This window comes from Haliaeetus albicilla, chromosome 2 (assembly GCF_947461875.1).
Source record: "Haliaeetus albicilla chromosome 2, bHalAlb1.1, whole genome shotgun sequence".
NCBI classification, from domain to species: Eukaryota; Metazoa; Chordata; class Aves; order Accipitriformes; family Accipitridae; genus Haliaeetus; species Haliaeetus albicilla.
Genome location: NC_091484.1, coordinates 38557178 through 38578402, shown reverse-complemented (window position 1 = coordinate 38578402; position 21225 = coordinate 38557178). Strand labels below are relative to the sequence as shown.

The window sequence follows — 21225 nt, the reverse complement described above, 5'->3', positions numbered from 1 at the left end:
TGACACAGGCTGAGGAGTTTCAATAGATGGGGTATCCGAACAGGAAAATTTATGCCTCCTTTAAGGCACTTTTAAGCAATCAGAGCAACATTAAGAAAATACAGTAGAAGACTCATTTATAAGTAAATTTCATCACTTCCTGGGTGGTTTTCAGGAGGTCTGTTTTGGAATGACTGAAAGGAGAAGGCACGATTTAAGTGATCTTAGAAAAGGGGGCCGTGATGTCAAGAGCACGCAATGCAGCCTCCAGCCTTTCAGTGCGATGAGAAGCTTTACTTGCAGGAGATTTGCATTCTTTAAAGGATTTTTACGCATCATATTCTGATAATTACTTAGTTATTAGTCCTTGTGAAAAGTCAATGCATGCTAGCAGACAGAAACCCACCTAGCTGACATTAGGAGCTTTTCTCCCTGAGTTCATCAGAAGTAGGAAAGTATCTTGTGAACGCACACGAAATAGGAAGAACTAGCTGACTGCAGTATTTTTAAGTTTAGGTGAAAATGTCACTGGGATTATTTAACGAAGAAATAGGAAGAGACAATAAACCAAGTTATTTCAAAACAACTACTCAACAAAGATTAATTTTATGTACAGGGAAACTGCAAAAATCACTTCTGTTGTCTGGATATAACGTGAGAGCAGGTGCCAATAATGCTTCTAATCCTTAAATATCTCAGCAGTGCTTCGAGTTCTCCATTTCTGCACGTTCAGTAGCGCGGACTCCACCTACACCGTAACCATGAGTCAGAAAAAGTACAATACTTCACAGCTCAAGCAGGGAGAAACTTTTCCTCGTACATTTTGTTTTTTAATTCCTGTTAGCTGCTAAAAGGGGGAAAATATTTTGACTTGCCGTGACCTCTTTACCCTCGTCTGGTCTATCTCCCTGTTAGCCGAAGAAAGGTTTGAGGTGGCAAAAGTTTACATAATGTAGCTAAGTGTAAGCGGCAGGTTATGTAAGGATTAAAGCAGCAGGGTCAGGACAGCGACCCAAGTATCTCAGGCCAACACAGCCGGTTACCTGACAGCCAGTTCTGTCAGAGGTTTGTTTCGTTCCAGGTTAATATCATTCATGCTAAAAATCCAAGCATTTGAGCGTGGGTCTGCCTTGGCCTCTCCCGTTCCTCACTGCGATGCTTGCCACGGAGGGAATGCCGACTTGCGTGGGAGGCGAGGTTCATTCACCGGACTACAACCGCGCTACAGCGCCTGCCTCTAGCTGGGATGCGGCAGGTCACCCGGCGTCGTTAGTGGCCGGGGGCTGTTCGTGCCGCCACGCCGTGCTAACGCGACCCAGCAGCCGTGTGGTCGGAACTACCGCGACAGACGCGACAGGATGAGCGCCAGGCACCGGCCTCGGCCCCCCTCCCCGCCTGCCCTCCCACCACCCCTTGCCAGGTAACTCGTCCTCCCCGCCCGGCCGCCGCCGGCCGCCCCCTTCGCTCCCCCAGGGCCACCCGGCGGGTCTCCGGCTGCTCCGGCAGGCGGAGGGAGAGGCGCGGTGGCTCCGCGGAGACAAAGGCCGCGGGGAGGTGCGGGCAGCGGGCCGGCAGGACCGGGGGCGGGGGGCGGCCGGCGGAGGGAACAAAGAGGCAGAAAAAGACGAGAAGAGCAAAGAAAGTTGATACCGGCCCCCGCCGCCCCCCTGCCCTGCCCTGCCCTGCCCTGCCCTGTCCCGGCCCGCCCGCCCGGCCGCTCCCGCCCGCCTCCGGGACTTTCGCGGGGGGCCGGCGGCGCAGCCGGGCACACGCGGCGGCGTGGGGCCGCGCTGACCTGGCCGCGGGAGGCGAGAGGGCCGGGTACCCTAACCTCCATCCCCCTGCGCAGCAGCCCGCCCCCCCCGACCCCCTGGCTGGGGCTCCCCCGCTCCCCCCATCCCCTCACGCCTCCTTCCTACTCGACCCCGCTGGCCCCGCCCCCGTGCTTCCCTTTAACGCGCGCTCCCGCCGGAGGCTCTTCCCCCTCCCCCCGCCCCGGCGGCGCGCGCCGCCTCCAGTGGCCCCCGCGGGCGCGCGCCCGCGCCCCGTCCCCGTCCCCCCCCCCCCGCCCGCCTGTCACTTTCGCCTTCCCCCCCGCCCGCCCCCTCGCCGAAAGCGCGCGCGCGCGCCCGCCCACCCCGCCCCTCCCCTCCCTTGGCGGACGGCGAGCGCCCGGGCTAATTGGCTGGCGGGCGCGCGCGCGGCGCTGGCCGGGCGGGCGGGGGCGCGCGCGGAGGCGGCGGCGGCGGGGGCGCGCGCGCGCGCGCGGCAGCGGCTTCACTTCTCTTCGGGCAGCGGGGGCAGGAGCGGCGGCGGCGGTGGGAGAAGCAGCAGCAGCAGCAGCAGCGGCCGCCGCTGCTGCTCGGGAGAGAGGGGAGAAGGGGGAAGAAAGAAGAGGGCGAGGAGCGCGGGGGAGCGGGCTCATGACTCCGTGAGCGGCTGCAGCCCCTTTCCAGCCCCGCGCCCGGCCGGAGTCGGGGCGACCGCGTCGGATTGTCCCGCAGCCTGTGCCCGGCACCAGCGAGAGAGAGGGAGAGGGGGACAGAGAGAGAGACCTGCGCTCGCCTGCAGGTAGCAGAGGTCGTGTCCGTGTTGTGTCCCCCCCCCCCCCCGCCCGCCCCGTCCCTCCCGAGGTACACCTCTGCCCCGGATTAGGTCCCCGTCTGCCTCCCCTCCCCCCGCCAGGCTCCTACCCCCCCGTCCCTCGCCATCCCTCCCTCACGGCAGCGCCCCCCCCCCTTTTAACTGCGACCCCCGGTCTCTACCTTTATCCTTCATCTCCCCTCCCCCTCCGCATCCCCCCGGCGCTGCCTGGTACCCCTTTCCCCCCCCCGTCATCCCCGGCCGTGCCCTTTCTTAGCAACAGTCCCGTCCGCCCCCCGCCGCCCCCTGCCACCTCGGCATGTCTGCCACCGCTCCCCGCTCCCCCCGGCTCCATCCATCCATCCTCCGGTCGTCGCTCCAGACTCCATTGCTCCTCAGCACCCCCACACCCCTTCAACAACTCTTCCGTGTCCATTTGTCCTGCTTGCCCCGCTGCGGGCGGGAGCAGCGGCCACCCCCGCTCCCCCCGCCCCCAGCCCCGGCCCCGCTCCGCGCCGATCGCGTGGTCCCCGCGGCACTCGCTGCGCCCCTGGGTCGCTCCGGCGGACCCCCTGCCCTCCCCCCGCTCCCCCCCCCGCCATCTCCGAGCCTCCCGGGGTACGCCATCCCCACACACCCCTGCCGCAGCTGTGGGCGACCCGGGCTGGAGCCCCTCGGGAGGAGCACTACTCGCCCCCCCCAACCCCCCCGGGGTGCCCCGAGGAGCCCCGCAGCCCAACCCCCTCCCTTCCCTCCTGTGCCCCCGACGTCTTCCTCTCGCAGTCTCCTCCTCCTCCTCCTCCTCCTCCTCCTCCTCCTCTGCCCGGCTGTCTCCTACTTCTCACCCCGGCCCGGCCGCCGCCTGCCCGGGCGGGGTTTGCGGGGTGCCTGTGGCGTTTGGGGGTGCCCATGCCCCCCCCGCCCCCCGGTACGGCCCGATGCTGCACGCTGGGTCTCTCCGACGGGCGGGGGCAGACGGGCGAGTCGCGTGTGTGCCCACCCGCGGCGGTGGGGCCGTGGGAGCCGGGGGCTGCCGTCCCGTCCCTCCGGGTGCCCCTCTCAGAGGCGGACCGTGCCCGGACAGAAACCGGGCTCCTTCTGCGTCCCCTCCGGTGGTGTTTTGGTCTTTTGCCCTTTACGGTTTCTAATGAAGATGAAGTAAGGCGGCCGCTGCTGTTGCTGCTCGTCGTGGACCCTGCAGAAATATTCAATTTATCTTGGCTTATAGGAAATTAGGACCGCTTTAGAAGGACATCATCACTAGCTCTGCGGCCCTAGGGACCCATCTGCACACTGCCAGGATCTCTCTGTCCCTGACTGCTGGATTGTTTGGTTGTTTTTTTGTTGGGTTTTTTTGGGGGGGGGGGCGGGCGGTGGTGGTTGGTTTTTTTGTTGTGGTTTGGTTTTGGTTTTTCCCCTTTTGAGGAGGGAGGGCAAGGTGCCAGTGGATATATATGACAGAAGCAGGATCTTTTGGACACTCTTCACTTAGAATTGATAGTTGTAGTTAGGCTTATAATCTGTGTGTCTGCTGAATCATCTCACGTCAAGGGAGAGACTTTTAAGTCCCCTTTCACTCCTTCCTCTGTCCCCTCTGCTCATTTTTCTCAGCAAAACAGCAGGGAGGTTAGCAACCCTCGTCTGAATGTAGAAGAGCCTGGCAGCCAGGGACCCGGGCGTCGTGCGTCTTTCCTCTCACTCCGTGTGACAGTTGCAAACACTCATGGCTGACCAGATTCAAGGAGTATCTTGTATTTCTCTGTCTGTGTTCGTGGCAGTGAAATGTTTTCCTAACAGTGTCACCCTCTCGGTTGATTTTTTTTTTTTTTTTAAAAATCCCTTCTCTTATTTGTTCATGTGCTTGTTTGTCTTTTAAGTTTGACCATGTTCGAAGTATCTAACTTCGGGCCCTTTAAAACACACTTTTACTGCAGTATTGAGCATCCCTTGAACTATGCAAAATCCCTAAAATTGCAGATATCGTGAGGAAAGGCAATGGAAAGAACTGCCCAGATGTCAGAAAGGGGGATAGAGAGGGAAGGAGGGAGGAAAAAAACCCAAGAAACTAGCCAGACATCAAATGACAGATTTAAGTATTTTCCTGTTGTAAATGCTGGCATTACATGTTACAGTAATTACATGCTCTGGGCTACTGTTGCAGTGTTTGTTTGCTGGATAGTAACCTGAACTTACAAAGTGAATACAGTTGGTTTTGGATAATAATAATATTTATAGCTAAGGTTATTCACAGCAGATGTCCTATGCATATAGGCTTTATTAAATGTGCTTGTAACCTTGTGGCCTGCAGTGTTAAAGCCTATGTACATTGTGAAGAGGATTTTTCTCTTTAAAATTAAATGTATTAAGATCAGAACTAAAATCTAGAGTAAATAAAAGCCATCAGAAGTGTTACAAAAAAAAGATGAGATTGTATTTTAGCTGTATGTAGCAGCGAAGAAAACGGGTACCTACTATCAAAATTGCATTACAGTTATTAAATGCATATTTTGACTTGTCAGAATGCAATGCTTTTTTGTTTTATTACCTCTAAATCTTCTGTTGCTTTTATCTTAAAATCTGTCAACCAGGATGTAAATATCTTAAACATTAACCTGTGTAAATATATGAATTATGTTAAATATAGTATTGTAGCTGTACTGTAGGAAAGATCATTCTCTAAGAATGAACAATTTTTGTTTTTTAATTTTAGGATGCAAACTACACATTATTTCAGTTACTTCGATGAGCAGGCTAGGTGTTACATTTTTATATAAATTTATATATGAAAATATATTTATAAAATATTCTTTTCCATAATAAAATCCAAAATGTAGCTTAAGCTGATTAAGGGAAACGTAGTCCCATATCCATCACTTGCTATTACTTGCTATTTCTTTTAGCATCTGAACATTTTGAAGGGATGCCATACTTCCAGATTTCCTTTTCAGTATAGCTTCCTAAATTAGACAAAAAAGACCCAATTCCTCCTGAAGTTAGTTGGATTGTGTCAATAATGCCTGAAAAGCTTAGTTCTTCCACTCCACAGTGTGCACTATTTGATAGAATCAAATTGCAGAACAGGAGTAAATTTATTTTCTTACATGCAGCTATAACTAGAACACTTATGGCCTTTTTAAAATTGTCCTTTTCAACATTAACCCTGTTGGCATGGATGTTACTTTACTTTTCCGTTGCTATCTCTTTCCATAAATATGTGCAGGGAGATGAACTTTTTTTAATCCACTGAATGAGCATGGTTGAATCTGAGCCTGCAATCTCATTATTCTCCCTTGAGAGAGTATTAAAACATATAATAGTCAAGGTGAATAGTTTTGTTCTTAATTGTGATGGTGTCTGTACATAGGTAAGAGGAAAAGCAAGTCGAAGTTCGCAGCATTTTAAAACTCTTTGTGTATGAAAGAGAAAATTCTTGATTCAGACAGATTTGATCAGAAAACCACCCAGATATATGGGGATTGCGTGGGTGTAAGCAAGTAACATTTGGGCCTGTGCACTTTGAAGGCGGTTCTTTTATTAAAATACCTAGAGGACGATATATAAAATGCGTATATAAATTACAGGTTTGGAGTTAAAGGAAAGACCGTTTGGGGTTTTTTTTTGGTAAAATTTTCTAACAGTCATTGCCACCACATAGGCTAATTCAGTAAGAGTTTTTCATGGACATCTGCCCTTCATTAGAACAGTTTGAGAAGTCATGACAGCTGTAACAGTGGGCTTGTAATTCCTCATCTGTCGGCATATTGTTATACTATTTAAAATGAAGAAAGAAATTAAAATAGCTAACTAGTATCAGAAGCATGCAAATAAAGCATTAACTTGACTTCTGAAATGTACTGAAATTTCTTGTCGCTCGTGTTCTCTGACAGCTTTGTTGCTTCACGTTGCCTGAACAGAATTTGTCAGGAAGAAACTTCCTTATATCCTCTACCAGCATGCTTACTGCTCTAGAAGCGTACTGTTTTAGTAAATACAAACAGTCCTGTGTTAGTGCCTTTTGGTTCTGTTAATGTTTCCATCGAGCATGCCAAGATGTGGAGTTTGTAATGTGGAAACCCACATTATAGACTTGGAATGAGCCTACAGATTCATTTCATATGGGATAACACAGAGTCTTAAGATAGTGACAACTCTCAGTTTTTAACAAACTATTCTAGATTTCAACCGGTGGCATAGTGATGAGATAGCTAACTCATGATATTGCCGAGTGGTTGAAAAATATAATTCACAGTGAATGGTATTACACTTACAGAATTATGGTTCCAGCTGAACTACAATAATTTACGCTTTTCATATGTATAAGGGTTTATTATTTATTTGGCATGGGGTTTAAAATTACCAACTCCTGAATTACTGTTAAGATGCTTATGGCAAAACTCTTCATTACTAAGATTACTGAAGTACTGTAACACAAGTATTATGTATTAAGACAAAGACATAAATCTCATGTGTTGTTTCCTTAAGGCATGTAAGAAATACTATTGGACAGTTTCTTCTGAAAAAGCTAACTTTTGCTGTTTGGTTTTTGTTCAGTGCAGCATCTGCCATGTCTACAGAGGGGCAGAGAGTTGATGATAGTCCAAGCACTAGTGGAGGCAGCTCTGATGGAGATCAGCGTGAAGGTGTTCAGCAGGAACAAGAAAGGGAGCAAGTTCAACCCAAGAAAAAAGAGGGCAAAATATCAAGCAAAACAGCTGCTAAACTGTCAACTAGTGCTAAAAGGTACAGTGTTCTTTCTGGCTGCTTATCTTCCTTCCTCTTTTTTCAGCTGACTATCAGATGTATGTATTGACTCAGTATATTAATTTTCTTATTGTTTTATTATAACACTACTATGTCAGTGTAATAGCCTTTTGAGACTGGTCACAATAATGAGACTTGTATACTTTTTTCCTTTCTTTGACAGATTGGCTCTTTCACATGGTTTTAATAGTAGCTTGCATGATAAAAGCTGACATTTTTTTATTGCTAGTAAAACTCAGACAGTTTTGTAGCCTTATAAAATATATCTCTGTATGTGTATGTATGACTGATGTTGAAACTTGTCAGTGTAACTTATAGTTAATTACCCATAAACATTTCAGACAGTTCAGTAACTCAGCATGTTAGGACTACCATAATACCTATTGCTGTAAAGTACTGCGTTTCCTTTTCCCAGATGGTCAGGTCAGAAATATTTAAGTGAACAACAAATGCACGTTGGTTTCATTACTTTAAACTGTGGTCTGTTTTAATACCCATTTCTTTTCCTTCTCTTTTCTGCTTGAGAGGAAAGGTGGGTTTGTAGAATAGCTATTTAAATTATTCTATGCTATCATGTCAATCTCCAGCTAACGATTCTCTTGCTTGGACCAGACAGAAGGAATTTACAGTTTAGTGTGGCTCCATTAGTACATGTAGGGGTGCTAGTCTAGGCAACAGAATTCAAATGGGATTATAGTGACTGAAGTTAAAAAACACTTTTAAAATAATCTGACAAGAGACCAGTTCTGCAGACTGTCCTGATGCAGAATTCCCAGATCCTGTTTCTTTGCTAGTTCAAGGCCATGTAAACTACAAGAAAAACCATTGGAGTTGTGCCACTATGGTGCTGCGGTAAAGGAGAAGAATCAAGGCCCAATTGCCATAATTTATAACATATGCATGTAGTAGGAGTCCATAAATACCGGTATATAAATGTGTGTATACATCCCTTCAGGATTCAAGTCTTTGTCTTGGCTTAATCTCTTCCTTACCATTCACATACTTTTCTGAACTGAAGTCTCTTCTGTCTTTCCACTGAAGTATTGTCATGCTTTTCTTCTGCCATAGGCACCTTCCTTACAGCTAGCCTTTCTTCTTGTTTTTCCTTCCCTGGTGAAATGCTTTCTGGAGACCCATTCCTACTGTGACACTGTTAGGAGATAACCTAGTCATATCACTTACAGGATGGCCAGCAAAGCTTGCCCATGTTTCCTTTTATGACTAAAAGGGAAAAAACAAAACAAAACAACTTTCACTTCAAACCATGATGTTATTCATGTAGTTAATTCTCATAGCTGTTATGGTTTCTGGCCTTCTTCTCTTTCGTCTGCTTCCTGCTATTGTTATTTTTTAAATATTAGGAATATTGGACTAGTCATGACTTTTAAGGTCATAAAAAACAGGTTTTAACATCTTTAGAAAAGAGTCTTATGTGTTCTGAACTTTGTACAATGCCTAATGTAATGATGCCACAATTCTGACAAGAGCCTGTGGACAGTTTCCTATTAAAAAATTAATAATGATATGTCAGAAATTGGTCTATTAATCTTAGCTTTGTATCTTCAAAGCTTAGAGCTTTTATCAACATGCATTTCACAGTGATAAAATTACTTAAACCTTTTAAAGTTTAATTATATCTGCTTATGGTTCTGCTGAACCTAATTATGCCAGTTGCTGACATCAGTACGTTTGCCAGTTAGACTCTAAAGCCCGTTTCACATGTGTACTAATATTGAAGGAAAGTCTTTGATTATGCATTTTAAAAGCTGTGATGATTTATAAGAGTTCTGTAGGTATGTGCACAATAAATAATTTTTTTTTTAAAATTGTATTTTAGGAGTGGTAGTTGTCATAGCACTTTGTGGAAGGATCACAGCAACACAGATTTTATACTAACAGGGTTTTTTAATAGTATCATAGTAATTTTTCTTTCTTTTTTTTTATTTAGTATTCAGTAGTTTGTCACTGTGTTAGAATTGGGATTACATTTCTATAAACTTTCTTAATCCGACCAGGTTTTCATATCACAGGTTTTGTTTCTTTGCTTTTTAATTAAAATCAGTAATGCCTCAAGAAAGGAAAACCAGAAATTAAAGTAGAGGATAAAACGGAGAGGAGTAACATGAAGGAAACAAAATGGCATAGAGTCCTCAATATGTGATAAGTATTACAGAAACTGTCTACATAAAATATCTTCATAGTAATATTATTATTTTTGTTCATTAGAAATGAAAAATGGTGCAGGAATAAGGCTATACTCCTTCAATGGGAGTGTTGTTATTGACCAGCTTAAAATAGTGATCTTTTAAAAATTGAAATAAATTGAAGTAATTCAGCTGTCCTAGTGAAAAAAGACTGAATATATGTTTAGCAACTTTTTCCTTTTCTAGTTTTTTAATTCTGTGGGTTTGTATGGCATTACTCTAAAGTCACAATAATCTTAAGTGTTTTACTATGCAATTCCCTCTAATAACTCCATTATAGTTAAAGGAGTCAGCTCTGCTAAAATCAGTAAAAACCCCAAACAACAGAGTGTACTGAAGTTGTGGCTTTGGTCAATATTCCTTAATTCCTGTTTAAAGCAGAGAATACCAGCAAGTTAACATAGCATTGGAGCTAAGGTTACAGACTGCAGACTTGATTCTAACCTGAGTCTGGCAGTCATGTTTTCTCACTTGGAAAGCTTTTTCATGCATATGGAATTGTAGTCACAGTATTTTTGGATTACATTATGATACCTACTGTATATCTTGGATTAGAATGAAGGTTTGTGCATCTGTATTTGGAATACTTCTGTTTTGCTTTTTATTTGTATGTTTATGTAGTCAGATTTAAAGAATTTTCAGTAGCATTAGGTTTTTATATAAATCACGATTTAGCAGTATGCTGACTTTTGCTTGTGTAAAAGTAAACTGCTAGCATGTCTTATGTATGAGTATACTACTCCCACAGCTTACTGCTTTCCAAAATGATCTGATTACGGAGGCTATATGAAACCACTTGAATTCATTTTTGAGTAAGATTTTTGTTTTTAAGATATGGAGTTTCTTCTCTTAGCATTGCTGTAGATGGCATCAAGAAGGCAGAATGCCATCACACGCCGTCCTTCTCTGTTAATACTTTTAGGGCTAGCTGCTATACAGGTGTAATAGCTTACAGTATATGTCATACAGTGTAACGGTCCTTCAATTTTCCTCACCCAGAGGGCATCACCTTAAATAGCAACCTTTCTTACCTAACATGTCAAGATTGAGAAACTCGCTGCACATCACAATTACAGTTCAGACATGGAATTGAATTGCTGTCCTTGAAAACAGCAGGCATCTTGTTACCTCTTAAGTAGCAAATCTTAGCATGACCTTTGGATTGAGAGAAGTGTAACCATTCTTGGCTGACATAGTAGCTCAACAAAAAAATGTATTGTTTTGCTTGGCTTCTGAAGTTGATAGTTGAAAATCTGTCAACCTTTGTGTCCAGTCCTGGAATTTTTTTATAAATATCTGTGCCTACAATGAATTGTGAACTTTAAAACTTTAGTTGTAATCTTTTCTTTATTGAAAGAAGTTACAAACTTAAGGAGTAGCAAATGGGTAATGGATTAAATTTGTTTGAAATTCAACAAAATAAAAATGAGCTTTTTTCCCCTCTTTTTTTTCTCAGAGAAGTTTATCACAGCACTATTTTCAAGGAATCTGGGAATGATATTTAGCATGTTGAATATGATGGCAAAATATGGAGTGCTTTTTCTTATAAGAAATATCCTTGTCATTTATTGTGTATCTAGTATGGAGGCAAGGATATTTCTTTTCCTCCAGCATGAATCTAACCATCTTTAGATCAATTTCCTGCTCAGTCACAGTTTATGTAAGATTGAAATACATACCAGTGATTGCATTTCTTAGTATTTTCTAAATAGCGTATTCTTCAGTATGGAGTATACTCATCTGGCTTTTATGAGTAAAGAGGCATATATTTTAGAAAAGTAGACATGGTAAAAATAGCTCATTGTCATGTAGTCCTTTATTTTAATTCTTTTCCTATTAATCTTCCTGGGAAATCCTCTGACATGTTCATTTCTTTCTTAGCTTTAGAGAACTTCAACTGTTTCATGAAGGAAACAACACACAGTCCCCCTAGGCTTGGAACAGTAGTAAATATGTGTCTCTGAGAATTAATAATATTTGAAATCCACAATGTACTTTCATGCTTCTGAATTTAGGGGTAGATTAACCTTTGCACTATTACTGGAAGGCAACTATGTTTGTTCTTTTCTGTTAGTAAAGTGTAGGGGAAAAATATTTTTTTATGTGTGTGTGTGTGTATATATATATGAGAGAGTGAGGGGTCAAATGATTTCTTTGAGACCAAACAAAGAGTATCAGATCAGACGCTGCAAATTAAATATCCTACGTGTACAGCCCAAGGCTTTGATTACTAGCAGGGGCTTCTCCCCATGCCATCACTCCACTCCCCAATATATAGTAAACCAGTATGTCATTAATTTAAATATAAACTGGATATATACAATGACTTTAATTTAGTCCTTTTACTCTCTGACATAGCTAAACATAACTGTACTGAGGCAGAAAATCCAAAGACAAGAGATGCCAGAAAGGACCTGCAAAAAATGTTTTGTTGCCAGAGGCCACATATTCTCGCGGTGAACTCTCTGTGGTCAGTGAAGGAAATGAGGCACATCCTTTCCCATGCCAGATTCTCAGGGCAACTCAATGGAGATATGAAACAAGTGCCAGAGCAGTGGAATAACTCGTGCAGACAAAGGCCAGCTTGCACACTGGAGGTATCTATCAGTGCAAGGCTCTCTGGGATGTTGTCTGATGATTTAATTGTAACTTTGAATACTGTGACACGTGAACAAGCTCTTGCATGTCAGCTGCTCTACAGAAACTGTTTATGAATGTGCTCTCAGCATGAATGCAAGGTAAATTAAGGTTGTAACAAAAGAGGTGTAAGGTGTATATATTAATTTTAGTTTGGGATGCCACAGAGTAGGAAAATAAATATGGACAGCTTGCTGAGGAGCAATTGATGGACAGTATCGTATTCATATGTTGTATTTTGTTTGTGTAAAAATAATCACGAATGAAACATCTCTTTTATCTTAGATGCTTGCAAAAGCAATTAGGACTTTTGAACATAAATAGAAAGTACTATCTGATCAATTATCGCTTGAGGCAGAAAGGTGTTTTGTTCTTGTTTGCGCAGTCACAGGAAAAGCTTGATAAAGGACAATTTTAGTGCTCTTGGCATTAGAAGTTAGACATTTTGAGTTGAACTAGAACAGAGGGAGAAAAGGAGAGAGCTCTGTATCCTTTTGTTTTCAGAATGAAAGGGACATGGGTTAGGATTTAGGAGGAAGAACGGAAGGTTTTTGATCTAGGACTTAAGCTACACTTGTCAATCCATTCTTGGTATGTCTTGGACTCATTGTCATGCAGTGAAATATTAACTGCTCTCACTGCTATATGTAAAGCAAAGGAATAATCCCTGACTCTGTAGCAATGCCATCATTCTGTAACTTCCCAAAAGGCAGAAAAAGCAAAAACAACCCATAAAACATGAAATTGAAGGAGATTCCATGCTACCTAGGTTTTCCGTGATTTGAATTTGTGATAGTATAAATTTTTAAAACACAGTAGAAATCTGACATATACAGAATAAATATTTTAAGCATTTCCTACACTTGTATCATCTCCCTTCTAAAAGGTGTGAACTGTTGGAATTGTTAGAATTGAGTAACTTTTTAAAAGCAACATGTTTATTGTGCTTAGACTTCACTAATCAGATTTTCCCTTTTAAAAAATGCGGTCGATTTTCAGTGTTACTACAATGACTTGCTGCAAATATTGATTAAGCAGCCTGTGCCTGTATTTTTGCAAAAAAGGAATGATATTTATTGGGCAAATTCTATCTACTGGAGATGTAAATATTTCAATGAGTAAAAAAAGCAAATAAGCATCGAATTTCTCCCCCTCTACAGGGGTAATTAGTTTGTATGTATGTAGGGTTGGGGTGCATAGAGTTTAGAAGAAAAGCTAAGCATCTGAAAGAGTGTTTTTATCTTTTCAGCTATATCGGCTGGTCTAATACATGATTATTGCCTCTACCTACAAATCTTCCCCACATACGTCCTAATTATTTCAGAATGTGAATGATAAAGGATTGGAGTTTCTGGTTCAGGCCAGTTCTACTGCCTTTGGTTCATTTATTCATTATAGCCACAAAATCAACTCATAGTGGCATAAGGGGAATTTTGATGGTGGCTGTGAGACTCCTTAGCATGTAAGATTGTATTTGGATCTTAACGTTACATAGAGAATTAAACTGCTCATTTTTGTTATATATGCCAGTATACCTGAATGTTTATTTTGATAAACCATTTTCTTTGCCTGTATTTATGTGCAAAATGGGTGGCAGTAATTTTTAACAAGATATGGCAGTCATTTTTAACAAGATAACCCTGAACTTTTGGGTTGTGGCTTGAGCATGTTTCTCAGGCATTTGGGTGGTATTATCATGGCAGGTTTTCTTTTTTAGTGTAGGGAATAACAGGAATAGCAATCTGCTCCTGCACATGAAATCTTGTGAAGGAGAAAGGAAGAAGAAAATACTGAAGGTACATTGAATTGTTTGTTTTTTGTTGGTTTTTTTTTCCTTCCTCTTTCTAAATGTGCATGTTTTTGCACTGAAGTAGCCTATAAAAAAGCCTTGGGCGTAGTTTATAAGGAAGGTGGCCATCACAGTCCTGCTTATGGCATCATACTCTGGCAAGTCTTTGGGAACTGTAAACTCCTACAAGTTCCTTTGGGAACTCTGTAAACTCCTACTCTGCATGTTTAAATTTCTTCAGAGGGGATGATACTGGCTCTCAATCAGACGCTGGTGTAACGGAAAAGAGCCCATATTGCCAGATGTGGCAGAGATCAGGAATTCAAGGACTTGGCATAGAAGCGGCGGCCTGGGAATATCCAGAAATCCTTAACAACGAAGTTGCTCTGCCTGGAGGAGGACCTCCAGCAGGATTCCTGTAACGAGAGCAGTACTGCCAGGATCTGGAGTGGACCTGCCCAGCTTCACCTCTTTATCAGTGACCTGGAGGACATGGCAGAGCGCACTCTCAAGTTGGCGGATGACAGCAAGTTGGGGGGAGCAGCTGGTACATCCAGGGGCAGGGCTACTGCTCAGAGGGACCTCAGCAAGCTGCAAGAGAGCGTTGACAGGGAACTAGTGAAATTCAACGAGGACAAATGTAACATCATGCATGGGGAAGGGCTAATCCGTTGTAATGATACAGGCTGGGGAGAAGCTCTGCTGAGAAGGACGTGGGGGCCCTGGCAGACAGCAAGCTCAACACGGGGCAGCGACAAAGGCTAACTGCCTCCTGGGGTGTATTAACAGGAGCATAGTCAGTATATGTAGAAGAAAGTGATTTATCTCCCTTTACTCAGCTCTCATTAGACTGCATCTGGAATAACACGTACCCGGTTTTGGGCCCCCCAGTACAAAGGAGGCATGCATTGGAGCAAGTCCAGCGGCAGGTCCCCAGCCTGGCCAGGGAGCTGGAGCACTTCACTTTGAGGATAGGCTTTGGGGCACCTGATAGCAGCCCCCCCGTACCTAGAGGAGGAGGTTATGGAGAAGACCAGCATGAGCTCTTTCCAGCAGGGTGAGAGACAACTATCCTATGAAGTTGGGTTTTTTTCGCCTGCTAGTACGAGATACATTAAGAAGCTAAATGTTCTGGAGAACAAAAGCTATGAGACATATAGGCAGAGGGGAAATAGAGAAGGAGGGTATACGAGACATTTAATTTTTCTGTAAGTGAGCAAAAGAGCTGAGAACCTCGACGATTAGAAGTTGGATTTTCTAGGTGGCTGCTCATGGCATAACTTGTCCCAGATTGGAGGCTCATTTTTCAGAAAAGATTGAAAAGATTGGATTTTTAGTTCCACATTTTTTTGAGCAGTTTTATGAAACCTTATAGCATCAGCTTTCCATCAGAAATTATAAGAATTATATTTTTTTATTATTGATTGCTGTAGAAATGTTCGTAAAGTTGAAAGATATTGGAAAAAAGTCCTGATAATATTTTTTTTTTTCCCCTCTTCAGAATTCAGAAAGAACTTGCAGAAATTACATTAGACCCTCCTCCAAACTGTAGGTAAGTTCACCTGGATTTTATTAATTTGGAATATGGAAATGGAATGTATGGAATTATGGAAATTGCATAGGGGACTGGAGTAAATTTTAGCTATTCCTTTGTGTGATCACTTCGTAATTTTGGAATAAAAGCCGATAGATAACATGTTTGCCTACATACAAGTAATCAATATGACATACTTCCTGGTAACAAAAGTCATGGTAAAAACTGATGAACCCTGTGATGTGTTAACAGATACAGGGTAAAAATCAAATCACCCTTAACTTGAGTTATTAAATCAATAGCATTTTGTTTGATTCTGTAAAATGTAATCTTGGTGGCAGTTGCTGGTATGTTTGATTCCTTTTTTCTTGCAAATTGTTAACACACTGTGAATATAATGGAGAAGGAAAAATGTTATAGGCACAAACTATTATTCATCTTCCGACTGTGTTTCTGGTGATCAATTACAATATTCAGGGGAAACTTCCTGCAATAGAGTGTATCATCGCATAGGCTTTCTAATAATGACTTTGCGCTTGTTTGGTTTGGGTTTTTTGTCAGGTACATTTACTTTCGGTGTGTTTAAAATTGGCTTTGAAATGAGTAATGAGGTAGGCCTAGAAACCCTCGCTGCCTGGTGGCCGGGGCGGTATACAGTTGTTTTCAGTTGGCTGTCTCGGGCTTCTTATCTGTCAGCTTGACATATGGTCAGTGTTGGAGCTGGGCCAGGGCTGCGCAGTGCTGCTTAAAGGAGCCTCTGCCACTGCACCTCTCGCAGTGAGAGGTCAGGCTCGGTGCAGAAGAATAGCTTCCATCCAGTCCTGCTAACCCATTTCAACTGATGTGGTTAGTAGGATTCATTCTATTAGTGCAGTAAAAAGAAAGATTGATAGAAATGGCTGATTGCATGCAGCTTTTATAATGAATCCCAGTACATTTCAGTATCGAATTAACTAAGCAACTGGTAGTAAAAATGACAGTCAGCTTTATTGTTTTGGTCTCTTGACAAAAGTATGTGTGAGACAATATTCTAACAAGATTTGATGTGGTTGCGCTGGATCTCAAGATGTAAGTCAAGTGGCTATGTACTAAAGCGCTGCGTAGTGAAGTAGCCTTGCAATAATAGTGTTCAAAGAGTATTTCAGTCAATTAGGATGAACAATTCTTTGCTAGATAAAACATTTTAATAGCTAAGCTGTTCTGTCATACTTATGACTGTGTGCGAGTCTTCAATCACATCAAAGCTGTTTCGTATGGCAGATTTTACTTAGGTGTTGATGACTGATGCCTATTAGTGGATTGATTTGCTGAGATGAATATAAAACTTCAGTCTGTTGTAGAAGAATGCTTGAGTCTTTGAACTGAGTCTAAAAGGCTTATAGTTTTTACAGCAGTGTCATTTGTTCTAGTTTTCTGAATCCTTTGTAACAAAGCAGTTGTTTTAGTATACAAGATACTGTTAATTTGATTTTCTTTTGCTAGCAAGTGTAAAGTGAGCATTGGCTGTCTTAGTGGAAGGCCCTTTGTTGACTTGCAATTTAAAAAAAAGAGCTGGAGATTTCCTGCTTTTTTTAATTATTTACACTAATGATAAAATAGCAATAAAGTGCACTGCATGATGCTGTTTTGCAAAATCAAAAAATTACATTAACTTCGTGTGTCTGCTGCTTTAACACAGTTCTTAAGATGCAGAATTATTTCATGTTGTGATCTTGATAGATAACCATTAGTAACTTTACTATTAGCAAATATGTTTTTATAGTCAATACGGAATCACTTCATTTAGTTTTATGCTCTGTTGACATAGTCTAAACAGTGTTTTCATTTGAACTTCATCTATTTTCTATTATAGTTAAACATTACAAAATAAATACATCAGCCAGACATGATTCTTCAGCATAATGAAGAAAGCCAAGCTATACTGCAGCATATCTTACCCTAAAGTATTGATATGTCCTTTCTTGGTTTTAGTGAAATTTAGACCATTGTTATAAGAGGTCTTAGATTTTCTATTAAAAAGGCATATTTCATAAAGATAAGTTCCTTACAGATGTAGGCCACTTGAAATGGTTGTGATTCCAGCTTACCTTCACTATGTGTGCTCTTTTATATAAAAAAATAAATCATGTATGGGCAGTAGGAATGTAATAAATCTCAAAACTAAACGTCACAGAAGATGTGAAGGAAAGCTGTATTATTCAAGAATACTCTCTAAGTAGTTATTTAGGAAGTTCTGATAGGTAGGATATTGAGCTGAATTGGAACTTGGGTGGAATATTGCAAGATGTGTTGCAAGACTTTCTGTTAACTACAGCAGGCCAAGCTTCAGGTTTGTCTCATTCAGGGAAAAAACCCAAATGGAACTGTATCTGTAGTACAGTAGCATCCCTTAATGGCATGCTAGGCTACACAGTCAGTACAAGCTCCAAGGGAGTTGCAGCTTCTACTTCTGCAGCAGCTGCAATCTTAACGCTTCCCCCGCCTCATCCCCACTAAGAGAATAGGCTGTATAATCTTCTTATTTGTCTGGAAGACAAAAAAAGTCTTGCTCACACATGTGCCTTGTAATTGGCAGATTATCACTGCTGCGACTTGCAGCATCTTTCCAAAAGTGTAGAAAGCTGTGGATTTCAGAGTTCCTAAAAAAATCTGTCATGTTTGGCTTTAGAAGAAGATTTAATGTTATAAGAAATCAGAGTTGCCTGCCTCCCTAGGTATTCATATTCTGTAGTTTGGGTTCTGGGCAATGGAAAGAGTCCTTTTGACTCCACAAACTTGGGATCATTTCTCAGGACTGAGATGTATAATGTTCTAAGTGTCAAAAAGTCAATCTGGGGCGCATGTGGGAGTTGAGCAGTGTAATCATTGCTATTTTTGGAGGAAAGCATGTCATAAAAAAGCCTGTTATACTTCACATTTAACAGAAAGAACTGCATAGGTTTTGGTGTGTGCTGTGTCATCTCTCCCCCCTTTACTTTTGTATAGAGCTGAATTTACTGTCAAAGAGAGTCCTGAATGCTAAGCAGGTACATTTGTATTTTAAGCCTGCAGCGTTGTGAAATTTTAGTTTGTCAGGAGACAGTATACTTAAATTGTAGACATTTGCCACTCTTCTCTTTTTTCCCTCCTCATTGAAATACCAAAGTTCGATTGCTAGAAATATTGCACATACTACAGCTTTGAGTGGTGCAGAGTTTACCTTTTCTCACGGGTGATAAAACCCTCATCTTTAAGTATCATTTTCATATATTGCCTTGCTGGAAGAGGGTAATAGTTGGGAATTCTTGTAGCTAAAATGATGCCTTTTCAAATTTTCCCATATTTTGAACTGCGTCTTGTCCAAGACAATAGATTTCTTAGAGTACAACTTCTATTGTAGTGTTGTATACTATTTCCCTTCTCACTGGCAAGAGAACAACATCTCTGTGACAACTTATACCAATTGCTTACATGGGAAAAAAATATTTGGAAAGTATTTAATGTATTTTTAGCTTCTTTCAATGTGAACTTAGTAGCTGGAAACAAGGAGAGCCAGCACAAAGCGAATAGCAGCTCTCTGTGGACACCGCTTGGAGCAACTGCTTAAAATTTTCCTATTAAGTCACTGTTGTTACCTATCTTCTTCTTCATGTTTTCTTTTGATGTTCTGTCGCATATTTGTCACCATTCTTCTCTTTTCTGTGTATTTACTGCAATTCCTTTTATGTCTTATATATTTTGTTTCTTTTTCCTTGTAGCAATATGGGTGATGCTTGAGGCTCAGAAATATACTTTAAAGGGCTGTGCAGCTTAGTGGGCAAATTGACTGGTTCTCGTTCCAAAACAATCCATTTAAAACCCTGCATGTAGTCTTATCTCTTCTATTAGTTTGGAATCACTACATTGATTCCTTGCTTCTTACACTATCTGCAAAATTGATAAACAACCAACATACCTGATCCTAGTATTTTGCTTGTGAAAAGTAATTACACTGAAAAGACTTAAAACCAGTTCTCTTTAGGGTGATGTAGAGAAAAGCCAAGTGGAATGGCAAATTATTCAACTTGGCTTAGGGAGAGAGGTCAGCGTGCCTCATGGATGCCTCTTGCGCTATTAACGACTGTATGGAGCCTGACATTCCTGTTCAATATTGCTCTGACTCTGTTTTTGCTGAAATGGTGAGGCCAGAATCTTCACAACTCTAAGGGATTATGTGAATTCCATCAATTTAAGTTATTGTTCTCGGGGCCATTTGTTTAAACTCTTGCCTAGTGCTACTTTAAAGCTAAGAAGCTGGCACAAGTGTCAGGAGCAGAAAACAAATGTTAGCACAATTTCATGGGAAGACTGGGGGGGAGAAGACCGTCAGCCTTGCTCTAGGATGCAGAGCAATGGAAGTATAGGGACCTAGAGCAGCAGCTGCAGCAAGTATTTATCGTGCTGCCCTGGTGTACTCAAGTCGCCTTCCTTCCCTCTCACTCGAGGAACTTGTTAAGGAGTCTTCCCCTCTTCCCTGTGTGTGTGCACACACACAAGCACAGGAACGCTCACATAGCTTTCCAATGTGAGCAAGGAGATGCCATTTTTTAGATGATATGCTCACAGCATCAGTTTGACTTGGGAGTGGGGGGGTCTGAATAATTTGGCTATGTATGTTTCCTTAAAATATTTGAATAAATGTGAAAATATTTGGAAAGAGCAGAGCAATGCCTTCTCCAAATGCAAAAACAATTCCTCTTGGGAGCTGGAAGGATTCTGTTTTTAAAGCAATTTGCTCAACTTAAATTTGCTTATCTTTTGGTTAATCTCCTTTAGCTTGCACAGAGAATTTACATAATGATTTTGGTAGCATTAAGCGCTTGCTCAGTAACACTGCATCCTCTTAGGTAGTGTCCACTACCTATTTCACTGCCTTTATATGCTTGTTGAGTTCTTTTTGCCCTTGTGCAGAACACACAGGCTACTTCAGTGAGGTGCTTCCTTGACCTGAAACCAAAGAAGAAACTTCAAGGCAGCATTAGGCACGGAACAGTGTGTCTTTATTTGCTGGTTCCTTTATAAAACTGTGGAAGCACAAAGGGTGATGGGCATCATACTCATGGTTGTTGTATCACTTAGGAGTATAGGTGTATAGTGGCTCCTCTGGCTAAAGAAAGGCTTAATCCTATTTCTTCTGATAGGGATTTCACCAAAGGAGGACCTAGGCACAAAATTCAATTGGAAAAAAGGTCTACAGCTTATATTTTTATTTTAAAAGGAACTGTGATCAGTGATTTTGATTGCTTGAGTTAGGGATGCATCAATCTGTTGCCATAGGCACATGACTGCAATGCATGTGATGCTAATGTGTGAGCGGGTTGAAAATCAGAATAAGGAATGCTTTCTTTGAACGTTTCTCCTCACAAACATTTCCAGCCTCCTTGGTATGAATCTGGGCTCTATTCCCGTTACATTATGTTACCCGTGGAGTTTACCTTCTGCCTGTATAGACTTCCTTTGATCTGCTGCTAGTTTTCTATAACCTTCTAGAGAAAATGTGACACAGAAAATTGTATAGAACTTTGCCTGGCTAGGCCTTGTTAAGAATTTACAGCAAACAGCAAAACTTAATCAAAAAGATATGCATAGAAGTGGTTGATATTAATGTGCAGAATCCTGTTGTTTTTAAATCTATGATGTATCAATATTCATTTGAGGATAAGAATGAATGTCAAATGTATTTGAGTGCTCATTGCAACTGCTTTATTTTTTAATTTTGA

General features: G+C 42.2%; 1 protein-coding gene across 5 annotated transcripts in view; it reads left to right on the top strand.

Moving 5' to 3' along the window:
- The first annotated feature begins 1252 nt into the window (after nucleotides 1-1252).
- The window catches only part of LOC104316503 (ubiquitin-conjugating enzyme E2 E2), a 221265-nt gene continuing 201292 nt past the window's right edge, over nucleotides 1253-21225 (top strand). Inside the window, exons 1-3 of one of the 5 annotated variants that reach the window (XM_069771789.1) lie at nucleotides 1253-1399; nucleotides 7114-7302; nucleotides 15455-15505. In XM_069771789.1, the coding sequence (XP_069627890.1) occupies nucleotides 1338-1399; nucleotides 7114-7302; nucleotides 15455-15505 (302 nt within the window). In that variant the 5' untranslated portion in view covers nucleotides 1253-1337. Of the gene's footprint in view, nucleotides 1400-2252; nucleotides 2551-3740; nucleotides 3895-7113; nucleotides 7303-15454; nucleotides 15506-21225 lie in introns of those variants that run through there. The other 4 variants (XM_069771804.1, XM_069771797.1, XM_069771821.1 and 1 more) reach the window with 4 other exon arrangements.